Source organism: Schistocerca gregaria, unplaced genomic scaffold, assembly GCF_023897955.1.
Source record: "Schistocerca gregaria isolate iqSchGreg1 unplaced genomic scaffold, iqSchGreg1.2 ptg001160l, whole genome shotgun sequence".
NCBI lineage: Eukaryota > Metazoa > Arthropoda > Insecta > Orthoptera > Acrididae > Schistocerca > Schistocerca gregaria.
In genome coordinates, this window is record NW_026062491.1 from 1 (window position 1) to 16,392 (window position 16,392).

The following is a 16,392-nucleotide window of genomic DNA, read 5'->3' on the forward strand; positions in this document are numbered from 1 at the left end:
ACACACGCGAGACAGATAGCCAACACGCGATATATACTTCACTTTCGGAATAGATGAAGAAATTGGTGGAGATATGGGCGCGGGCAGAGTCGCAAAGTACATGGCCAAACATGGAATAAATCTTGAGCTTCTAGTTGATGAGGGATTCGCTATGATAAACGGAACTCATGCATATCTAAATAGACCTGTTGCTGTCGTAGGCATATCAGAAAAGGGAATTTTAAACCTGGATTTAGAAATAAAAGCACCAGGTGGTCATGCATCTATACCTCCTCCATCAACCGCTATTGGAAGAATGTCTAGGGCGATTGTTGCACTCGAAGATAATCCCATGCCAATGTCCATAAGTGGTCTGAACAAAGAACTTCTAAGAAAGCTGGCTCCTGAACTTTCTTGGCCATATCGTGTGTTGCTTAGTAATTTGAAGCTCAGTAGCTACTTTCTGAAATATATTCTATCAAAATCACCTTTTTTAAATGCCTTTTTCAGAACAACTCTAGCTACCACGCTCATTTCTGGCGGAAATGCTCGTAATGTTCTTCCAACTTATGCTTCAGCCAGAATAAACATGAGAATCGCACCTCAAGACACAACTGAAATGGTTTATCAGCATGTGAATTCAGTCGTACAGAGTGTTGATCCTGATATAACTGTCCAGTGCCAAAAAAGGGTAGAGCCTAATTCTTTCAAGGATCCGAATAACAATGTCTTTCTCAATTTTAGCAAAGTTATTCGTTCAATTTATCCAGATGTCCCTGTTATACCAGGGGTTTTTGTCGCCACTACTGATACCAACCACTTTTTAGAATTGACTGATTACGTCTACAGGTTCGACAGTTTTCACGTTTTTGATATAAAACATATTCTTCTGTGGAGCTAACTCTTGTTTATTTAGATTTACACCCATTACACTTACTCTAGATAGCATGAATACTATCCATAACTTCAACGAGCGAATACCTAAGCAGTCTTATATGAATATTATAAACTTCTATTTCCAGCTTATCATTCAAATGGGCTAGATGCATAAAAAGGTATTTTTGTTTTTTCTAGTTTTATAGAGTTTGAAAAGTTCGTCCTTTTCACTATAGTTCTGGGAAATGAGCGATAATACCATCGAGAGAGATTCTTGGTCTGAACCAGATGAGCAAGGTAGCTCAATAGATACAAATAGCCGCCTCTCATTGGACTTGTTATCTGACAGGATTAATGATGAGTATTTTGCTTGTATGAAGGACAAGAGCAGCTCATACCTTTTACGACCCCTCTAAACATTGCGGTATTTAAGTACATTGACATGATTTCTTTCAAAGGCTATCGTTGCAAGACCTCCATTTTCTCCCAGTATGGCCAATTGTACATTAATCAAGATGTAAGTTTGTAATTGTGTTTTTTTGTTGCAAAATGACTGATTTTCCTTTTCAGTATATCAGGTTCAAATCACCTTCTTCTACTGTCAAAATCAAATTCAAGAACATATTGTCGATCAAAGGGGTGTTGTCCCTTTCTTTTATAGGCTCGGATGGAATTGAAATTAAAGGTTCTGGGAATATCGAGGTTTGTTGAAGTTTTTTTTTGTTCTTCTCACAACTAGTGGTGTACTAACAGGATCGATTTAAACGCAGCTGAAATTGTATTATTTCGACAACTTGAACGAATCGCTGAAAGTCATTTATTCCGTTTGGATTGAGCATATAGAAAAATTGACTCAATATGTAGAAAGGAAACTTCTCACTGCTTTCGAGAGTACAATGGAAAACACATCTTTTAAAATGGGCGAGCACAGAAACGAAGATGATAAGATAATTTATGAAGATTGGCGTTCTATGATGAGCCTGAGCTCGAATCAGAAATTTTGTTTTTTCCATGATGTACCCTATGTCGGTGCAATGCGCAATCGAAACAACAAATTTAGCGAGGATTTGAGTGACTGTTCTTTTCACTCGATAAGTTTAAGTTCGCCGAAATCTAAAAAACGTCTTTTGAATTTGAAGCTTCAGTCTGAGTATTATCAGAAGTTGTTCAAACTTCCAAAAACCGAAACACTTTTGTTTAAGCAGCAAGCCTGTTTTTATAATGATAATGGGTACAAAAAAGGCTGGCTGTTCCTTTCTAAGTCTTTTTTGTGTTACTTTTTCCCAGCTGAAAAGTTGTATTTTGTCATACCCTTGGTGTTCATTTTCGACCTAAAGTGGACAAAGGTGAATATTCCCGTTATTGAAGGTGGAGTATTAATTTGTACAGAGTTGGGAAAATTTTTTTTTCTCGTTTACAATACCCAGACATATTCTGCGATTAAAGCGGCCATCATCGATGTTGTCGTAGGCGTGAATATTTCAATTTTAACGAACATACTGGTTGGAAAAAAGATAAATTACAAGGAATTTTTGAATTCTGGATCAGGGAATAGAAGTTCATTGCTTTTACCCGATTACGTAATTGAACAAGGCGAGAAGAAAAAAAGATGGATTCAATATTTTCGGAGATATGGAGTTGGAGTGTCTATAATTCACACGCCCGAACTTTACTCGCTTATTCACTTGGGAGTTCCTGATTCCTTGCGAGGTTTTGCTTGGAAATGCTTTTCCGGTTTGGCTTATAGAGTCATGAATGAAGAAAAAACATACGAAGAGATTTTGGAGGCTGCGTGCATTCAGGAAGGGAACGGTAGTGACAACTTGCATGCAAAAGCAGAAAAAAAAATCTTAGAAGTAATCGAAGGCGATTTGAAGCGAGCAATGCCAGAGCATCCTTATTACCAGAATGAACAGGGTATTGATTGTTTGAGAAGAGTGTTAAGAACGCATGCATATGTTAATCCGGAAGTAGCTTATTGCCAAGGTATGAACATCGTTGCTAGCGTTTTGCTGCTTTATGTTAGCGAATCTGATGCTTTTTGGCTCTTGTTGCATATATGCGACGACATTATGTCTGACGTTTGGAAGCCATCTATGCTTGGGGTAACAGTGGTAGCAGATGTACTAAAGGGTATTATTGAAGAAAATAATCCTAGAATTTCAATCTCTCAATCTTGCCTTAATCTATTGGTTATGAACTGGCTTCCTAGACTGTGCATCGGTGCGATTCCTCTGGAATACGCTCTAATTGTTTTAGACAACGTGCTCGTTTATGGTATAAAGGCTGTGCTATGGCTACTTTATGCGGTGGTAGTAACCATTACTTTAAAAAAACGAAATGATTTGTTGACGTCTCAGGAAGAAATGGTTAAGGTTCTGATGTCTATGTCTGACCGAGATACTTTGAAAAACTCAGATTTGAATTTAGATGAAATATTTAAATTGTGCTTTTCAGAAAAAACTACACAGCTGATAAATGGCCATAAGCTGAACTTTTTGATCGCAGGTAAAAAATCCAGATTACTGAATCAGCTCATATACAATGCAGATCTACAGGATAAGAGTGCTCCAGAATGAGTCATAGAATGTGGACAGAAAACATGCTTAAGAGTCGTTTTCAACTGAAGACTTTAGCGCAACATTCATTTTTGCATTTTCTGCTCACAATTTGTTTCGGTTGATTGATTGCTACGTTCGCTTATGAGTTGGCTAAAAAGGCCGATCACAGGTCTAATTTGAAAACATATGCTCGGTTGCACTTCCGATGTGGAATATACAAAGTTGCGTTTAGAGTTGGTTTTGTCATTTTTATTTGGGTTATTCAAATTGAAGAATGAACTGAACTCATCTACGATCTGCAGACGACAGCAACAGGATCAGTCATTTTTAAAAAGCATTGTTCAAAATTTTATAACAAAATTGAAAACCCATCGACATTTCGAAATTGGCCTGGCCTCCTTCAACATGCTTGAAGATTTTTCTGTATGGGGAAAATACACAAGACTGCACTTTGAGCGTTTGTTTCTTGTAGTCAAGAAATAATGAAAAAGACCAGACGATCGGGCCTCTGATGAATTTGAAAAACTGCTTGAGGAGGAGACGAGATAACACATAACACGCCTTCAAAAAATAGTTTGCAAGGCGTAGGTAGATGTTTATTGAAGTCAAAAATTCAACAGTTATTTTGAGAATGAATCTACATTGATACATTAAATGCGTGAGACTACTGTATGGCTTCTATGTGTTTTGTGTCAAATGCACTGCCACAGTTGGATACCAGAATTGGCGTTTCTGAGCTGCGTTGACCGAAATGAAATGCTATAGATGAAGAGAATGCCTCGGACAGCATTAAATTTGTCGAGACAGTCGAATTTCTTGACTAAGGGCTTGCATATTAGTCATGTAGACCTGAATAATAACATTTTGGCAATCCCAACGGCAGCCCTGGCGGCATTACCTTACCATTATGAACCTCCCAAAATACTTTCATAGTTGGGAATATGAAGCCTGAGGACCATTGGCTGGTACGGGGTGCGGTGTGTTTTCGGTCTACTATTTCGTTCAGCTTTCCGGACATAGCCAAATTCCGCATTTTTTGTATATCAAATTTGTGTTTTTGCGACAGATCAGAATTGGGCTCGACCATGTATAGAGGCTGTTTTTCAGGCGGCAGCATCCTTTCTACAATACTTTTCAATCCGTTCCATAATTGAGAATAAGTTCGGCTGGCAACGGTGTGCGCATGGATTAACTCGTCTGCGTACCGATTCCACCTGTCATAAATCGAATTATACCGTATTGGAGTTATGTCATTGGTTTTTTCTATTAGGACCTTTTTCCCCTGAGCTTCTGCCTTAGCTATATCCTCGCCCACGTCGACAAGGCACTCGGCTAAATCGATGAGAGTCGGATCTGTGAACGTAACATCGTTGTCGATGACATCTTGTACTTGCATTTCAAGGTCATCGATAACTGTACCGACATTTCCGTACATATCTTTACCTTGAAAAATGTTCGCAAATCGACCGGTGGATCTGTTTTCTGAATCCCAGTCGAGCTGCCCAATTTCATACGCTCTAGATGTGTTGATTAGATTGTACGTGGCTTTCTCATTTGTTGGAATTCCATAGGTTTCTTCTCCTGCTTCTATCCCGACGATGTTCAAATCAGGCCAGTGCCAGAGCCGGTTGTCGTGCGCATACTGCGTGGAGCCTCCGGTTTTGCCTAGTTGGATGTTGTTATTCCAAATACTGACGGTCTCCTTGAGCTCATTATTAGGCTCAACATAGGGTACTGGAGGAACTCGTACAATTGCAGGATTAAATTTAAATTCTGCCAACTTTTCAAATGGCTTTGTATAAGGCGGACAACTAATTGAAGAACCCACCAATGACTCGATCACCCCGATAAAAGCACCGCCGACGATAGCTCCTCTTTTGAAAGTAGCTGCCACTAAAAAAGGTCGTTTACGACTTGTAAGAAAAGCGATAGATAAGTCATTTCCGTTTGTATTTTTAGAACGTACTATTTGTTCTTTTCATAGACAGTATACCCCCCGACAATGCTCCCGCCACGAGGGAGGTCCAAAAATCCGGAATGTTGTAATCATCTAGAAATCCACTGAAAACCTCAAAAACAAATTGAAAAGCTCCAAAATTCAATATCATTCTCAAGGAGTTTTTAATAGCTCTTCTCTTATGAAGTTCCAGAACACTCATGTGTAAGCCTCCTGTGTCGCCGCGCCGAGCCTTTCTCATTTTATGGATATGGGGTAAACCATGTGCGAATATACTAATAAAGCCACCGAAAGTAGCACCAGTTACAAAATAATCCAACCAATGTGCGATGTTTATAGAAGAAGTAAATTCAAACCAGTTTATAGGGACATGAGCATCTAGTTGGATACGTTCATGCACCTTATCCCAATTTTCTCTTTCCTCGCGGTCCTCCCGACTTAGCTGTTTGTACTCGGCCTGTTTGAGCGCCTCATGCTTTCTAAAGTTGACTAGACGGTGAACAGGAAGATTATCATAATCGTAAAAGTTTTTGATATCGTGGGCCATGGTGAGATAGGTGAGGCAACAGGCAATCTAAATCAACAGACATGTGCAAAGAAAAGAGAAGCACGGCGATAGATCAGTGATACACAAAAAATTGTCAATTATAAGAGGTATAATTTTTCAAATTTAAATATCAGACGACAACATTTTCCCTAGTGGGTGTTCATACTCTTCTTTCATGAATCCGCTTTTTCTGTCTCGATACTGAGCCTTTTTTCCGTAGCAGCAACTTGGTTCGGCATTTTAATGCAGTATGCCTTTGCACAAACCTTTCGGCGCGTTTCCCGACATCTCTCGCTGCTTGCTATAAGTTTTTTTTTGGTGGGTCCCAACCGTTAAGTCGATCCGATACATAATGTAGTTTACAATATCAAAACGATGCTATCTTACATGATATATAGCTAGAAATTGCCACAACCTTTTTGATGGCGGAGGACTAGATGATTAGTGCCCAGTCGAATTTTGCGTACACTGATCAAAAAATTGTGTGTTTTCGAAGTGGTCATTTTTAACGGTGAAGTGCATGCATATATCGGTTCATATACCAATTTTTGTGCATGCGAAAACGAATTGATTGATTCGTCTGTCTAGAACGTGGCGCACTCCAGCTAAAAAAACCGGTTTACGTTGCTACAAAACCGTAAAAATTGCAAGTGTAGCTTTTGCTTCAGAATTCTAATACAATAAATTCTTGATGTTTTCTCTCTGAGCTCAATCCCAAAACATCTTAGTTCTGAATCAAGAACGCTTTTCGTTGCTGCGACGCGTCAAACAGAATTTCATTCAGAACTGAGCAAAAATGTAGACAGAAAGCCATGAAGATGGCGCGGTGTATACGAGGGCCATATATACACACGAGGCTGAAGGGTCATAGTTTGTATCATGCATTTACGAGGAAAATACGTCGTACGTACAGCTCAAATCATGAAACAAACGTGATGATTGAAAGGTTGTATTTATTGCTTGATATAAAATAAAAAAACCCTAATTTTATAATGCCTAGTTTGTTCTTGCAGTTCTCTTTCAGTTTTATTTCTATACATCATAATGACAGATGACACTTATGACTATCTTTTTAAAAGTACGTTTTTCACTTAGACTGCCTCGTTGGGGTTGTTTTCTTTTTTTTTATATACATCCACATTCCCAAATTGCTTGTACTGACATGAGTAACTCACATCGTTTTTCAACCTTCCATACTCAATTTCGAATGTAGTCGTCCTAGTGGGAGATAGTGGAGTAGGCAAGTCGAATTTGTTGTCTCGATTTACAAAGGGCGAATTTTACGAAGATACAAAATCTACCATAGGTGTTGAATTTGCTGTTAAAAGTCTCAAAATTGAATCTAAGGTTATCAAAGCACAGATTTGGGACACTGGTATGTCTATGTAGTCCTAGTAATTCAGAACTGGGCTCAACACTAGACGTTATGTGTTTTTTGTAGTGATCCCTTTCAAATTTAACTTCTCTCTAAAACGAACTTTAATACCATTTTATTTTTTTCAAGGCTGACGTCGTTTATTTTCTTACAATCCGCACGATAATTTCTTAGCTGGGCAGGAGAGATATCGGGCGATCACCAGTGCCTATTATCGCTCAGCGGTTGGAGCCATGCTTGTCTATGATATTTCTAAGAAAGAAACGTACGCTTTCCTTCCAATTCTCGTTTTCGTTCCTTTTGATCTCTCACACACTCTTGTTTGCAGGTTCGATAACATCGAGAGATGGTTGACAGAACTTCGACAACATACGGATTCGAACGTTACCTTAATGCTTGTAGGCAACAAATTAGGTATGAGTTTTTTTAACGCAGAAAGTTGCCTCGCCATGCGGCTTCTGACATTTTTCGCACAAATTTATATGACGTCTCTTTAGACTTGAAACATTTGCGTGAAGTGAATGAAGACCGAGCAAAGAGCTATGCGGAAGAAAATGGTCTGCATCTGGTAGAAACCTCCGCTAAAGACAACATGGCGGTTGAATACGCCTTCCAAAAGTTGGTAACTGAAATTTACTGTGACGTTGTAAATAAATATCACCTTGAGGCGGATTCCAGTGGCAATCGTACGTGAATTTTTATATATCATTAAACGAAAACATCACTCTCTCACACACTGGATGTTGGCTCTTCCACCAATAGAGAGCGACTCTGCCATCCCTCATTCGGAACCAGTTAGCGACATACGGGCAGCTCAAAATTCCAACGCGGCAAACAATCAGTCGTGTGCATGCTAAAAATTATCCAGGCAATATCTATACACAATCGCATACAATCAGTGATTACTATAATGTATATTTGCGTTAGTGGTTTTGTATGGTTTTATATGCCCCTAGCGCACGCAATGCATAGTTTTTTCAATATTTAGCAAATTCTAACCTCGCGCAGGGTGACGCGTTATATGATCATTCTAAAACTAAGGGTTTTATTGTAGGTGTGCGCATGTCTAGTCGTTTGTATAGAATGTGTGTATCTCCGCTCTTAACTCTTTACACCCTTTTTTTTTTTTTCTGGCTTGGATTTCGTTTTGTTTCCAGCCTTTCGTCTCGCTTCTAGTTCTATAGCAGTTTTGGATTTGTCAAGGGGGTGAATATCCGGATTTTCTTCTCTCAGGAAATTGACGGTGTACTCCAAAATAGAAGATAGTGGGCGAAATTTCTTGTTATTCTTTCCGAAAGACATGCTGGGTAGAGAGCGCTGGCGCAGATACTTCTCTACCTTGGTATTGTAATCAGGCAGAAACCATTGGTGTCCGACCCGTTCGAGTCGTTTTGGATCTCGTTTGGCAGGGATCTCCATTTTTTTTTTTATCAACTGAGTATTTTTTTCTATATTTTCCTTTCTAATGAACATGTTAGTTACTTTCCTTGGCAAGTGCAAATCAATCCGTTTGAACAGGGCTGTTTTACCTTTTCGGAGCAAGTCTTTCGTGTTTGTTTAATTTAGGGTGACGAATTTGCCAGGGTTTGGGAGTGAAATCATGGGGCTCTCTATGTAATAGTGCTCGTTGGCGGGCACCTATTGGTTTCCTGTATGCCCCATTTATCCGAACGGGTCTCAGCAGTTTGTTCGCTACACTTGCAGAAGCAGCACTCATGGCTGCCATTGATTCGCCGAAAAAACCTTTGATATTTGAAATTATTTTTATTATTTTTGGACGATTCGGTTTTAATCTTCCAGGTTGATTTTGTCGTGTCCGAACTTTCCGTAGAGCTCGGCCTTATATTGGATAATGTCATCTTCAGTCTTTTCCAATTCCATTCTCAGCGAGTCAATTTTTTGGTTGATACTGTTAGATCTTTCGGTGATCTGCTTTATGGCTTCTTCTTTGTCGACAGGAATGTAAACCTCTCCATATCGATAAAGGACGGTGTCTTCGAGATCTAGCTCGAGTTCTTGTTCGAGATACTTGAGCGTGTCTAGTTCTTCCTGGAGCGTGATAGCAAAAAAAATTGTTAAGGAGCGAATGCGGTTTTTGTCGAATATTGGACGTAGCCAACCGTACAGAATTGAGCATGATTTCTTCTTTGATTGAGTTTTTCCTAGTATTTTCGACTGCAAACTTGTTGAGAGTTTGCTGGTCCTCCCAGGACATTTCGGTTTGTGCCTACATAATGCGACCGTAAATTATACGGAGTCAATTGTTCAGATCCGAAAGGACAGTCGCTCGATTTGGTTATGTGCTTTTGAGGTCAGTGTCAAAGAGCGAAATGTATGCATACGCTTTGAGCCATGGATGTCAAATGAGAGAATCACCTGAGCTTTTCGAAAAAAAAAAGTGTTTTTGCGTTCAAGTTTTAAGGTCGGCTTTGCAAAGCTGCTTGTAGCTGCAGACCGTTCTTAAAGGTGTTTTTTGAAATATATGCATAGGGCATGCGCAGAATTATGCCGCGGGCTCGTCCAGACACCTCCCAAGGGCGCCATGCGGAGAATTCAGCGATTCATAGATATGGCTGCAGAGGTTGCTCGGGACAGCCCAATGAGGTTCAAACACGGAGCAGTTTTGGTTAAATTTGGACGAAAGATTGGAATGGGGTATAATCAAGCTAGGTCGTGCTTCAAAGGATACGGCGTCACTTCTATGCACGCGGAAATTCAGGCACTCAAGGGGAAGGCTCTAGGCACTACTTCTGGTATGTGTTTTTTTTTTTCCTCGAAAATTTGCGGCGCTGACACGTGATGTGAGGCTCCGATTTATACGTCGTAAGGCTGGGAGAGGCCGGATTGGCGAATTCCAAGCCATGCCTTGATTGTTTGCGGGTCATCAAACAATTCGGAGTCAAAAAAGTGGTCTACAGCACAAAGACAAATGGTATCGTGATAGAAAAAGTAAAAAATATGATCGGGTACAATAACAGTATGTACAAACCGACATATGCTTACTCGAAGCCGTTGCTGAAACCAGTTCGCTCCTAGCAATCCTATGCTCTCCGTTGGTTATTTTTTGAGTCAAAAAGTCTCGTTGACATAAAAGGTTCGCGCGAAATGGCTATTTTTGCTATTTTTACTTTTTTGGTTTGGAACGGCCAACGATACTTGAATATTGTTTGTGGGAATGCCTTTTTTTCCTCTTGTCAAGAGCCGATCCGCTCAGCGGGAGGTAAGTATATGGCTCGTGCTTGCCAGGTTTTTTCAGATCTCCAGAGGCCTTGGGCGCCTTGTAGCTGTTCTTTATTTGAATGGCTTTCGCGACTGGGTCCGGTTTAGACTTCTTTTGACGGTGTCGGATTTCTCTGGAATCGTGCCAAACTTCCTTCGAATCAGCGAGATCGTCCTGATCATCGTTGAACGCGTCTCTCAGACTTCTCTTCCTGCTCATCTGACCAAGCTCAGACGCTTCAGTTCCAGATGCCGTCGGATTGGCGTCTCCTTTCTTCAAAGGTCCTTGTTCAGTGATGATCAACTTCCCTGAGTCAGTGAGAGCATAATCGGAAAAATCATCTGGCTGAGCTGGACGGATGAACGACTTCAACGAAGCAACGCGCGCGGAGGCAGATGGATCTAAAAAGTCAATAGGGTTGCCCTCTGGGTCTTCTTCTTCGAGAAGCAGACCGCTCGATGGCAAGGGATTCGTGCGCTTTCGGTTCTCTACCCCCTTTTTAATTTTTTTAACTTTTTTTCTGTGTTGTGCTCTAGAATGAATGTTTTGGATGAACTTGCGATGCTCGGCCGGCGTACATCGAGAGACGAGTTCGAGCCCAAATTTATTTATGAATTTTTCGAACAGGAGGCGCTGTCTCTTGATGAACTTGGTCTTAACTTTTTCTGGCCAGTTGACGGTAGATTCGATGATGCTCGGCAGATAAGTGCAAAACTGAACTGAAGGAAGAACCTTCGAGACAACCCAGATCAATTCCAGCGACGCGCTGATGACTTGTGGGCTGTCCCACCTCAGACATAGAATCGCGTCTTTGAGTATAAGTTGAATTTTATCTTGAAAGTTTTCGAGTTCTGTTTTGAAAGATTTGAACAGAGCAGAAAAGCAGTGAAAGGTACACGCCAGAAAGTGGGTGTCCGACGAAGACAACCCAACCACGAGGAGAGTAATCATTTGGTCAAGTCCTACAATGCGAGTGATACCCTCCAGCGCTTCTATGGCCGCCTGATGAGAGCGACTAGAGGGATCGCTCCATCCCAGAATGAGCGTCGGTAAAGGCGTGAAAACGGATTTTTGAAGTTCCTTTTGACTCAGTACGCTTGCGTAAGACTGATCCAGGCCACGGAGCCAATTCAGACATGATTCCAAACTCATGGCTTCGCACAGCAGTTGAATAAGGCGAATTTTTGAAACGTTGGTTACCTCGGCATGTGCCAAGTGTGCCTGGAGGAGTTTGAGTTTAGACCGCAAAAACTCGGGGTTTTGATTGCATATAGAGTACAGAACCTTCCACGCCTTCTTTCGGACACTGGCCGAGATGAGAAGGTTCTTGCGGGGATTCAAATAGGGGAAAATCAACTGATAGACGCCGTGAATGTCTTTCTCGCCTAGGTGCGGAACAAACGCCACCAAAATACCAAGAAGGCACTTGGCGGTGTGGGCGTCCCCATTCTCTTGCTCAGACGACAGGTGACTGGACTTAATGTGAAGTATGACCTGATCAAAAAACAGGCTCAAGAGACGTTTAGGTGCGATTCTCAAAAACGCCTCAACGGCTTTTTTGACGATGTTTCGCTCCTCTGCGCTAATTTTAGAAACAATCAGATTCAACAGGCACGGGAGGAAGTCTGACGCGTACTTGGCAATAGCTTCAAGGTCTGAGCGAAGTTCGTCGGCAAGCGGAGCGTTGCAGGCAGAGGAATCGTCGATTTGGTCGGTATTTTCGGCCGCTTTTCGTTCTAAAGCGCTCAAGCTGCGTTCGGTGGACGAAATGAGCTCTTCCAGTCCCCTCACAACATGTACGCGAGCGTCTGAGCATTCCATCATGGATTTTCCCAGCGTGCTTGAAGCAAGGGGAAACGAGGTCGAAGTGTCTCGTGCCTGACGACAGAATCTAGGAAACGTGGCCCAAACTTGCACATAGAGAGTTTTGAAAAGTTTTAGAGCCAGAGCGTTCTCTGTCTCTACACATATCCTTGACATCTCTTTTAGCTTTTCACAAACAGGCAGCAGCTCTTGACAAAAAAACGATAATTCTGAATGAGACAGATGGGAGCCGAGAAACTGTAAAATCCATAAATTCCGGGATTTAAAATCTCCGGTTCCATCCGTGTGTATAACTGGAAATTGAATGGGAATGAGTTGAAGGAACTCTCGAATTCCCACTGCCAACAGGGCCCTCTTCAAGCACCTGTCGATTTGTCTGTCGATGCGGCTGTTAGCGTCTGACCTCATGCTCGCCAGACGCTGAATCACATGACCGCTAGCGTTGGAAAATGCCAAATACAAAGGTTCAACTTTTTCTGGAAAAGCGGACACGTCGATCGTCATACGTCCGAGTCTCTCAAATAGGGCTTCCAAGGCCTTGAACCCGTATTTCCAGCCGTCTTGAGACGAGTAGTCTAACCCGGTAGCCAGCACATCAAACAGTTTGAATAGAGTTGTTTGTTCTATTGAATCTTTGCTCGGGTTAGTGCGAGTGATCGATTTGACGTCTTCTGAGATGAAAGAGCTTAGCAGTCCCTTTGCAATCACGAGGCGCAAGCTGTCAAGCACCGAGGTCATGGCCTTTGCGTTTCCGGACTTCAGGACATTTGCGGCGGCAAAGAAGAAGCGAGGCAGGTTTTTTGCTAAAATGGCCTGGTTGTGCGGCATACACGATATGGCCACGGTAGAGTGCATCAGACAGTTGAAATATGAGCCCAGGTGCGTTGCGTCTTCGGAAGCTGGTTGATGGTCGAAGATCGAGTTGGTTAACATCACGGCCAATTTTTTTTTTGATTTTTGACATGAATTATTGTTTCGTTTCAGCGACTTGAATAGCGCGGAAAATATGGCGTGCACGGATGAGTCGAGCCACGGCGATTGGAACGACGCAAAGGATAGGCAATGAGAGCACCAACTTTCGCTGATGGACCACGGCACCGTGCTAATCATAGCTTTTATGAATTCCAGTGTGGGCCGCAGTTCGAGGGAGTCCGGCGTTTTGATTAGCTTGATTCGCCTTTCTAGATGCTCAGACGCTTGCTCGGACAGGGCAGCATAGACGGACGCGGTCTGGTCGCCCGTGTTAGCTCGACGAGAAAAGTGCGTTAGGATGCGCCTTGAACATGTCAGAGCTTCGGCTCGGAGTTTCAGGTCACCTGCGAAGCACAAATTCACCACTGACGAAAACAGGCTGCAGGCTGTTGCGCGGGTCTCAGCGAGGACGGGTTCGGAAGAAAGTTTGGCGAATAGCACGGATAGGGCGTTCAGAGTGGGCACGCCGAGCGGAACGTGGTGAGGACAAATGTCAAGCAGTTTCATGAACACCGAGGCGACCTGAGCCAGAGTTGCCAGCGCAGTTGATTGAGGTATACGATGGAGAGTGTATTCCATCAATTTGACAGATGAAATGAGGTGGGTCTCATGGTGACTGACTTGGCCGGAGCTCGACTCGATTTTCTGTTTTCCGCCATTCGCAGCAGAACCGATTTGGGCGTCAAAGGGCGATTTTTTTACGAGCGCGTCCATGGTGCGACACAAAAGTTGGTACAGTGTCGACGCGCGCATGGAGCTATTCAGGCCGAGTTCCGCACAGGCCACTTTCTTCAGAGCTTTCCAAACGGTCAAGGCATTCTCATCAGATTGAAAATGGGCTTCGATCAGACACTCGAACGAAACTTCCGGTGCCACCCCGTCGGCCGCCGCATCCGGGCTTTTGTCGACGCCCGTTTCGGAAAGCATGCTTGGCGCCACGACAAGCAAAGAGAGATCCTCTGACCGGGGGCGGTATCCCGATTGTGCCTCCAAAACTTCGACAAAAAGTCGTAAAAAACAATAAAAAAATAAAAAATCGTACGTTTTTTTTTTTGAAAGGGACCGTTATGCTGCTTCGACAGCTGCGTCAGGGACTTTTTGATCGCTGAAATCACAGCACAAATGCATCTGTTCCTCTCCCCCTCGGCATCTGCTTGACGATGTTGGTGCCGAATTGGATCGCCTTCTTCGGAAGCGTCGAAGCGGGGCCGAGCTTGAGTCTCTTCGCCAACAGGCGAAGCAAATACTTGTCGCCTTCTCCAGGGGGCAAGTCCATGTCGACCAAATCGCACAACTGTCGTTCGGCAACCCAGGACATGAGTCTCTCGTCGAGGTAGGGAAGACACACCCTTCTCCCGTGGTCTTTGAGTACTCGATCGTCTCTTCCGAGATTTCGCTTCCAAAGTCTCGCGACGTCTTTGTTTAGTTCGTTCTGGAGGCCCTCCCACCCGTTCTTCCGGTACTGGACTCTGTGTCTTCCATACCCCCCGAACTGCTCGTCCGCGCCCGTGCCCACAAGCAGGGTCCTCGCGCGACTTCGATAGGGCGCCCAGCCGCAAGTCGGCTTGGAAGAAACGCTCGCGGCTACGCCCGAGCCTCGAGACGCGAACCACAGTGGGGCGGAGATAGAAATGTCCATGATGGTGTCGCTTGGATACGCCAAAGACGTAATGCGGGGAAGGTTCTCCTGAAGCTCCTCCTTGGAAACGTCCACCAGTACAAGTCTCCACGGACGATCTGGGCTTGCAGCGCACAGCGCGCGATAAGAGTCCGTGGCATTTAGGCGATCCGGCGTCTCTAAGACCTCGGACTCGCTCCCGAAAGATACGTTGATCAAATCGACAGAATGACAAGACGGAAGTTCCAAATCCACAAGCGCGGCCAAAATTGTCGAGTCAAGACCCCCAGAGAACAACACTGCGACGTCCGCGTGAGCGTCATCCGCGGACCAATCGCTCGAAGAGGCCAGAGCTCCGCCTCGAGGAAAAATGCACAACCTGACCGACTCACGAAGAAGGCGAAGTAACTCATCCACTAGAGAACACAAACTCACCTCTCTCTGATCCAAATCCATCGGACGCTGAGCACTCCTACATAAATCAATGCGAAAACGCAAACCACCCTTTTCAGGCCAAGGGCAAACCTTGATTTGTTTCTGACAAACGTCAAATCGGTACAAACCCCTCGTGTCCACATCGGACCACTTTATGGCCAATCCGGCACGATGCATCGCAACAGATGACACACATATCACCTCCAACCTATCATCTGAGTCACCCCTCACCGAACCCACTAAAAGACTGCGACGACCTCGCGCATCCCTCCCAAACCAAATAGCGCGCTCTCTCATCGAATAGTAAATCATGGACCATGGACCCTCAACGCTAGACATAAGCCTAATCAATTCACACGGCTCAATGCCACCTTGGACGGCAGCACAAAGCGAAATTCTCTCCAAAAAATCCGCCCCAACATCTTCCCCGTCCCATAACAATGCGCCCTCTATGCTCGATTCTCTCCCGTCTAGACTTGCCCATGATGACAACAAACGCCTGGAAGTTATTGAAGGCCGTGCTGCCGACTCTCTGTACCCATGGAATTCCACCTCCACTTTTTTTTCCTCTCCCCCCTCCTCCAGTACGCTCTCGCCCATGTTCTCATCAACCGAAAAGCGCAAGCTGTCGTAGCCGCCTCGTCCGCGATTCGCAAGCAGTCGGCGAAGATCCAATGCAAAATCCGAAATATCCAACTCACTCAACCCCGCGGGCGGCGTCGCGCTCCATTCCTCCAAAGACCCATCAGATAAACCGACGGAACCTCTGCAATCCTCCCCCTCACCCTAGATCCTCAGCACGCGCGACTCAAACGGTAAGTCAAACGCGCGGTGTAAATATTTACCCCCCAACGCTCACGTACCATACACTCATTTCTCGTAAGTCCATGGCGGACGCGAATCAGCGCTGCTATGCCGCACATAAACGCGACCCCCCAAAACGACCTCGCATAAAACAAGCGAGCCTCTCAATGAAGGCAAAAAAAAAAAATCTTCAGGAAATCTAATTCACGCAAACACTCTTCCTC

The 16,392-nt window shown here is 43.7% G+C and overlaps 4 protein-coding genes and 1 long non-coding RNA gene across 7 annotated transcripts; 2 read left to right on the top strand and 3 right to left on the bottom strand.

The window, feature by feature from the left end:
- Positions 1–19: 19 nt before the first annotated feature.
- On the top strand, positions 20–5,684 carry LOC126329071 (probable carboxypeptidase S-like 2; the record flags this gene model as incomplete). 3 transcript variants are annotated; one of them, XM_049996100.1, is given in 6 exon segments in its annotated part: positions 20–828; positions 896–1,227; positions 1,314–1,372; positions 1,426–1,557; positions 1,626–4,953; positions 5,125–5,684. In XM_049996100.1, coding segments are annotated over 2 exon segments (936 nt in total), but the record flags the coding sequence as incomplete, so codon positions are not given.
- On the bottom strand, positions 3,963–6,013 carry LOC126329093 (uncharacterized). The gene is made up of 2 exons (XM_049996123.1): positions 5,383–6,013; positions 3,963–5,309 (listed from the first exon to the last, which is right to left on the bottom strand). Exons 1-2 carry the CDS (start codon positions 5,918–5,920, stop codon positions 4,252–4,254), a joined length of 1,596 nt encoding a protein of 531 aa, XP_049852080.1. The 5' UTR covers positions 5,921–6,013; the 3' UTR covers positions 3,963–4,251.
- A 935-nt stretch (positions 6,014–6,948) lies between these two features.
- On the top strand, positions 6,949–8,169 carry LOC126329082 (ras-related protein rab-11.1-like). The gene is made up of 6 exons (XM_049996111.1): positions 6,949–6,998; positions 7,134–7,295; positions 7,470–7,560; positions 7,624–7,709; positions 7,793–7,981; positions 8,058–8,169. The coding sequence occupies exons 1-6, from the start codon at positions 6,965–6,967 to the stop codon at positions 8,150–8,152; spliced, it is 657 nt and encodes a 218-aa protein (XP_049852068.1). The 5' UTR covers positions 6,949–6,964; the 3' UTR covers positions 8,153–8,169.
- A 508-nt stretch (positions 8,170–8,677) lies between these two features.
- On the bottom strand, positions 8,678–9,655 carry LOC126329084 (uncharacterized). Its single transcript, XR_007562164.1, has 3 exons — positions 9,421–9,655; positions 8,825–9,344; positions 8,678–8,757 (listed from the first exon to the last, which is right to left on the bottom strand). It is a non-coding gene; the product is annotated as an uncharacterized LOC126329084 (long non-coding RNA).
- Positions 9,656–14,354: 4,699 nt separating this feature from the next.
- LOC126329085 (asparagine synthetase domain-containing protein 1-like) lies at positions 14,355–16,331 on the bottom strand. The gene is made up of 2 exons (XM_049996112.1): positions 16,228–16,331; positions 14,355–16,150 (listed from the first exon to the last, which is right to left on the bottom strand). The coding sequence occupies exons 1-2, from the start codon at positions 16,285–16,287 to the stop codon at positions 14,423–14,425; spliced, it is 1,788 nt and encodes a 595-aa protein (XP_049852069.1). The 5' UTR covers positions 16,288–16,331; the 3' UTR covers positions 14,355–14,422.
- Positions 16,332–16,392: the final 61 nt, after the last annotated feature.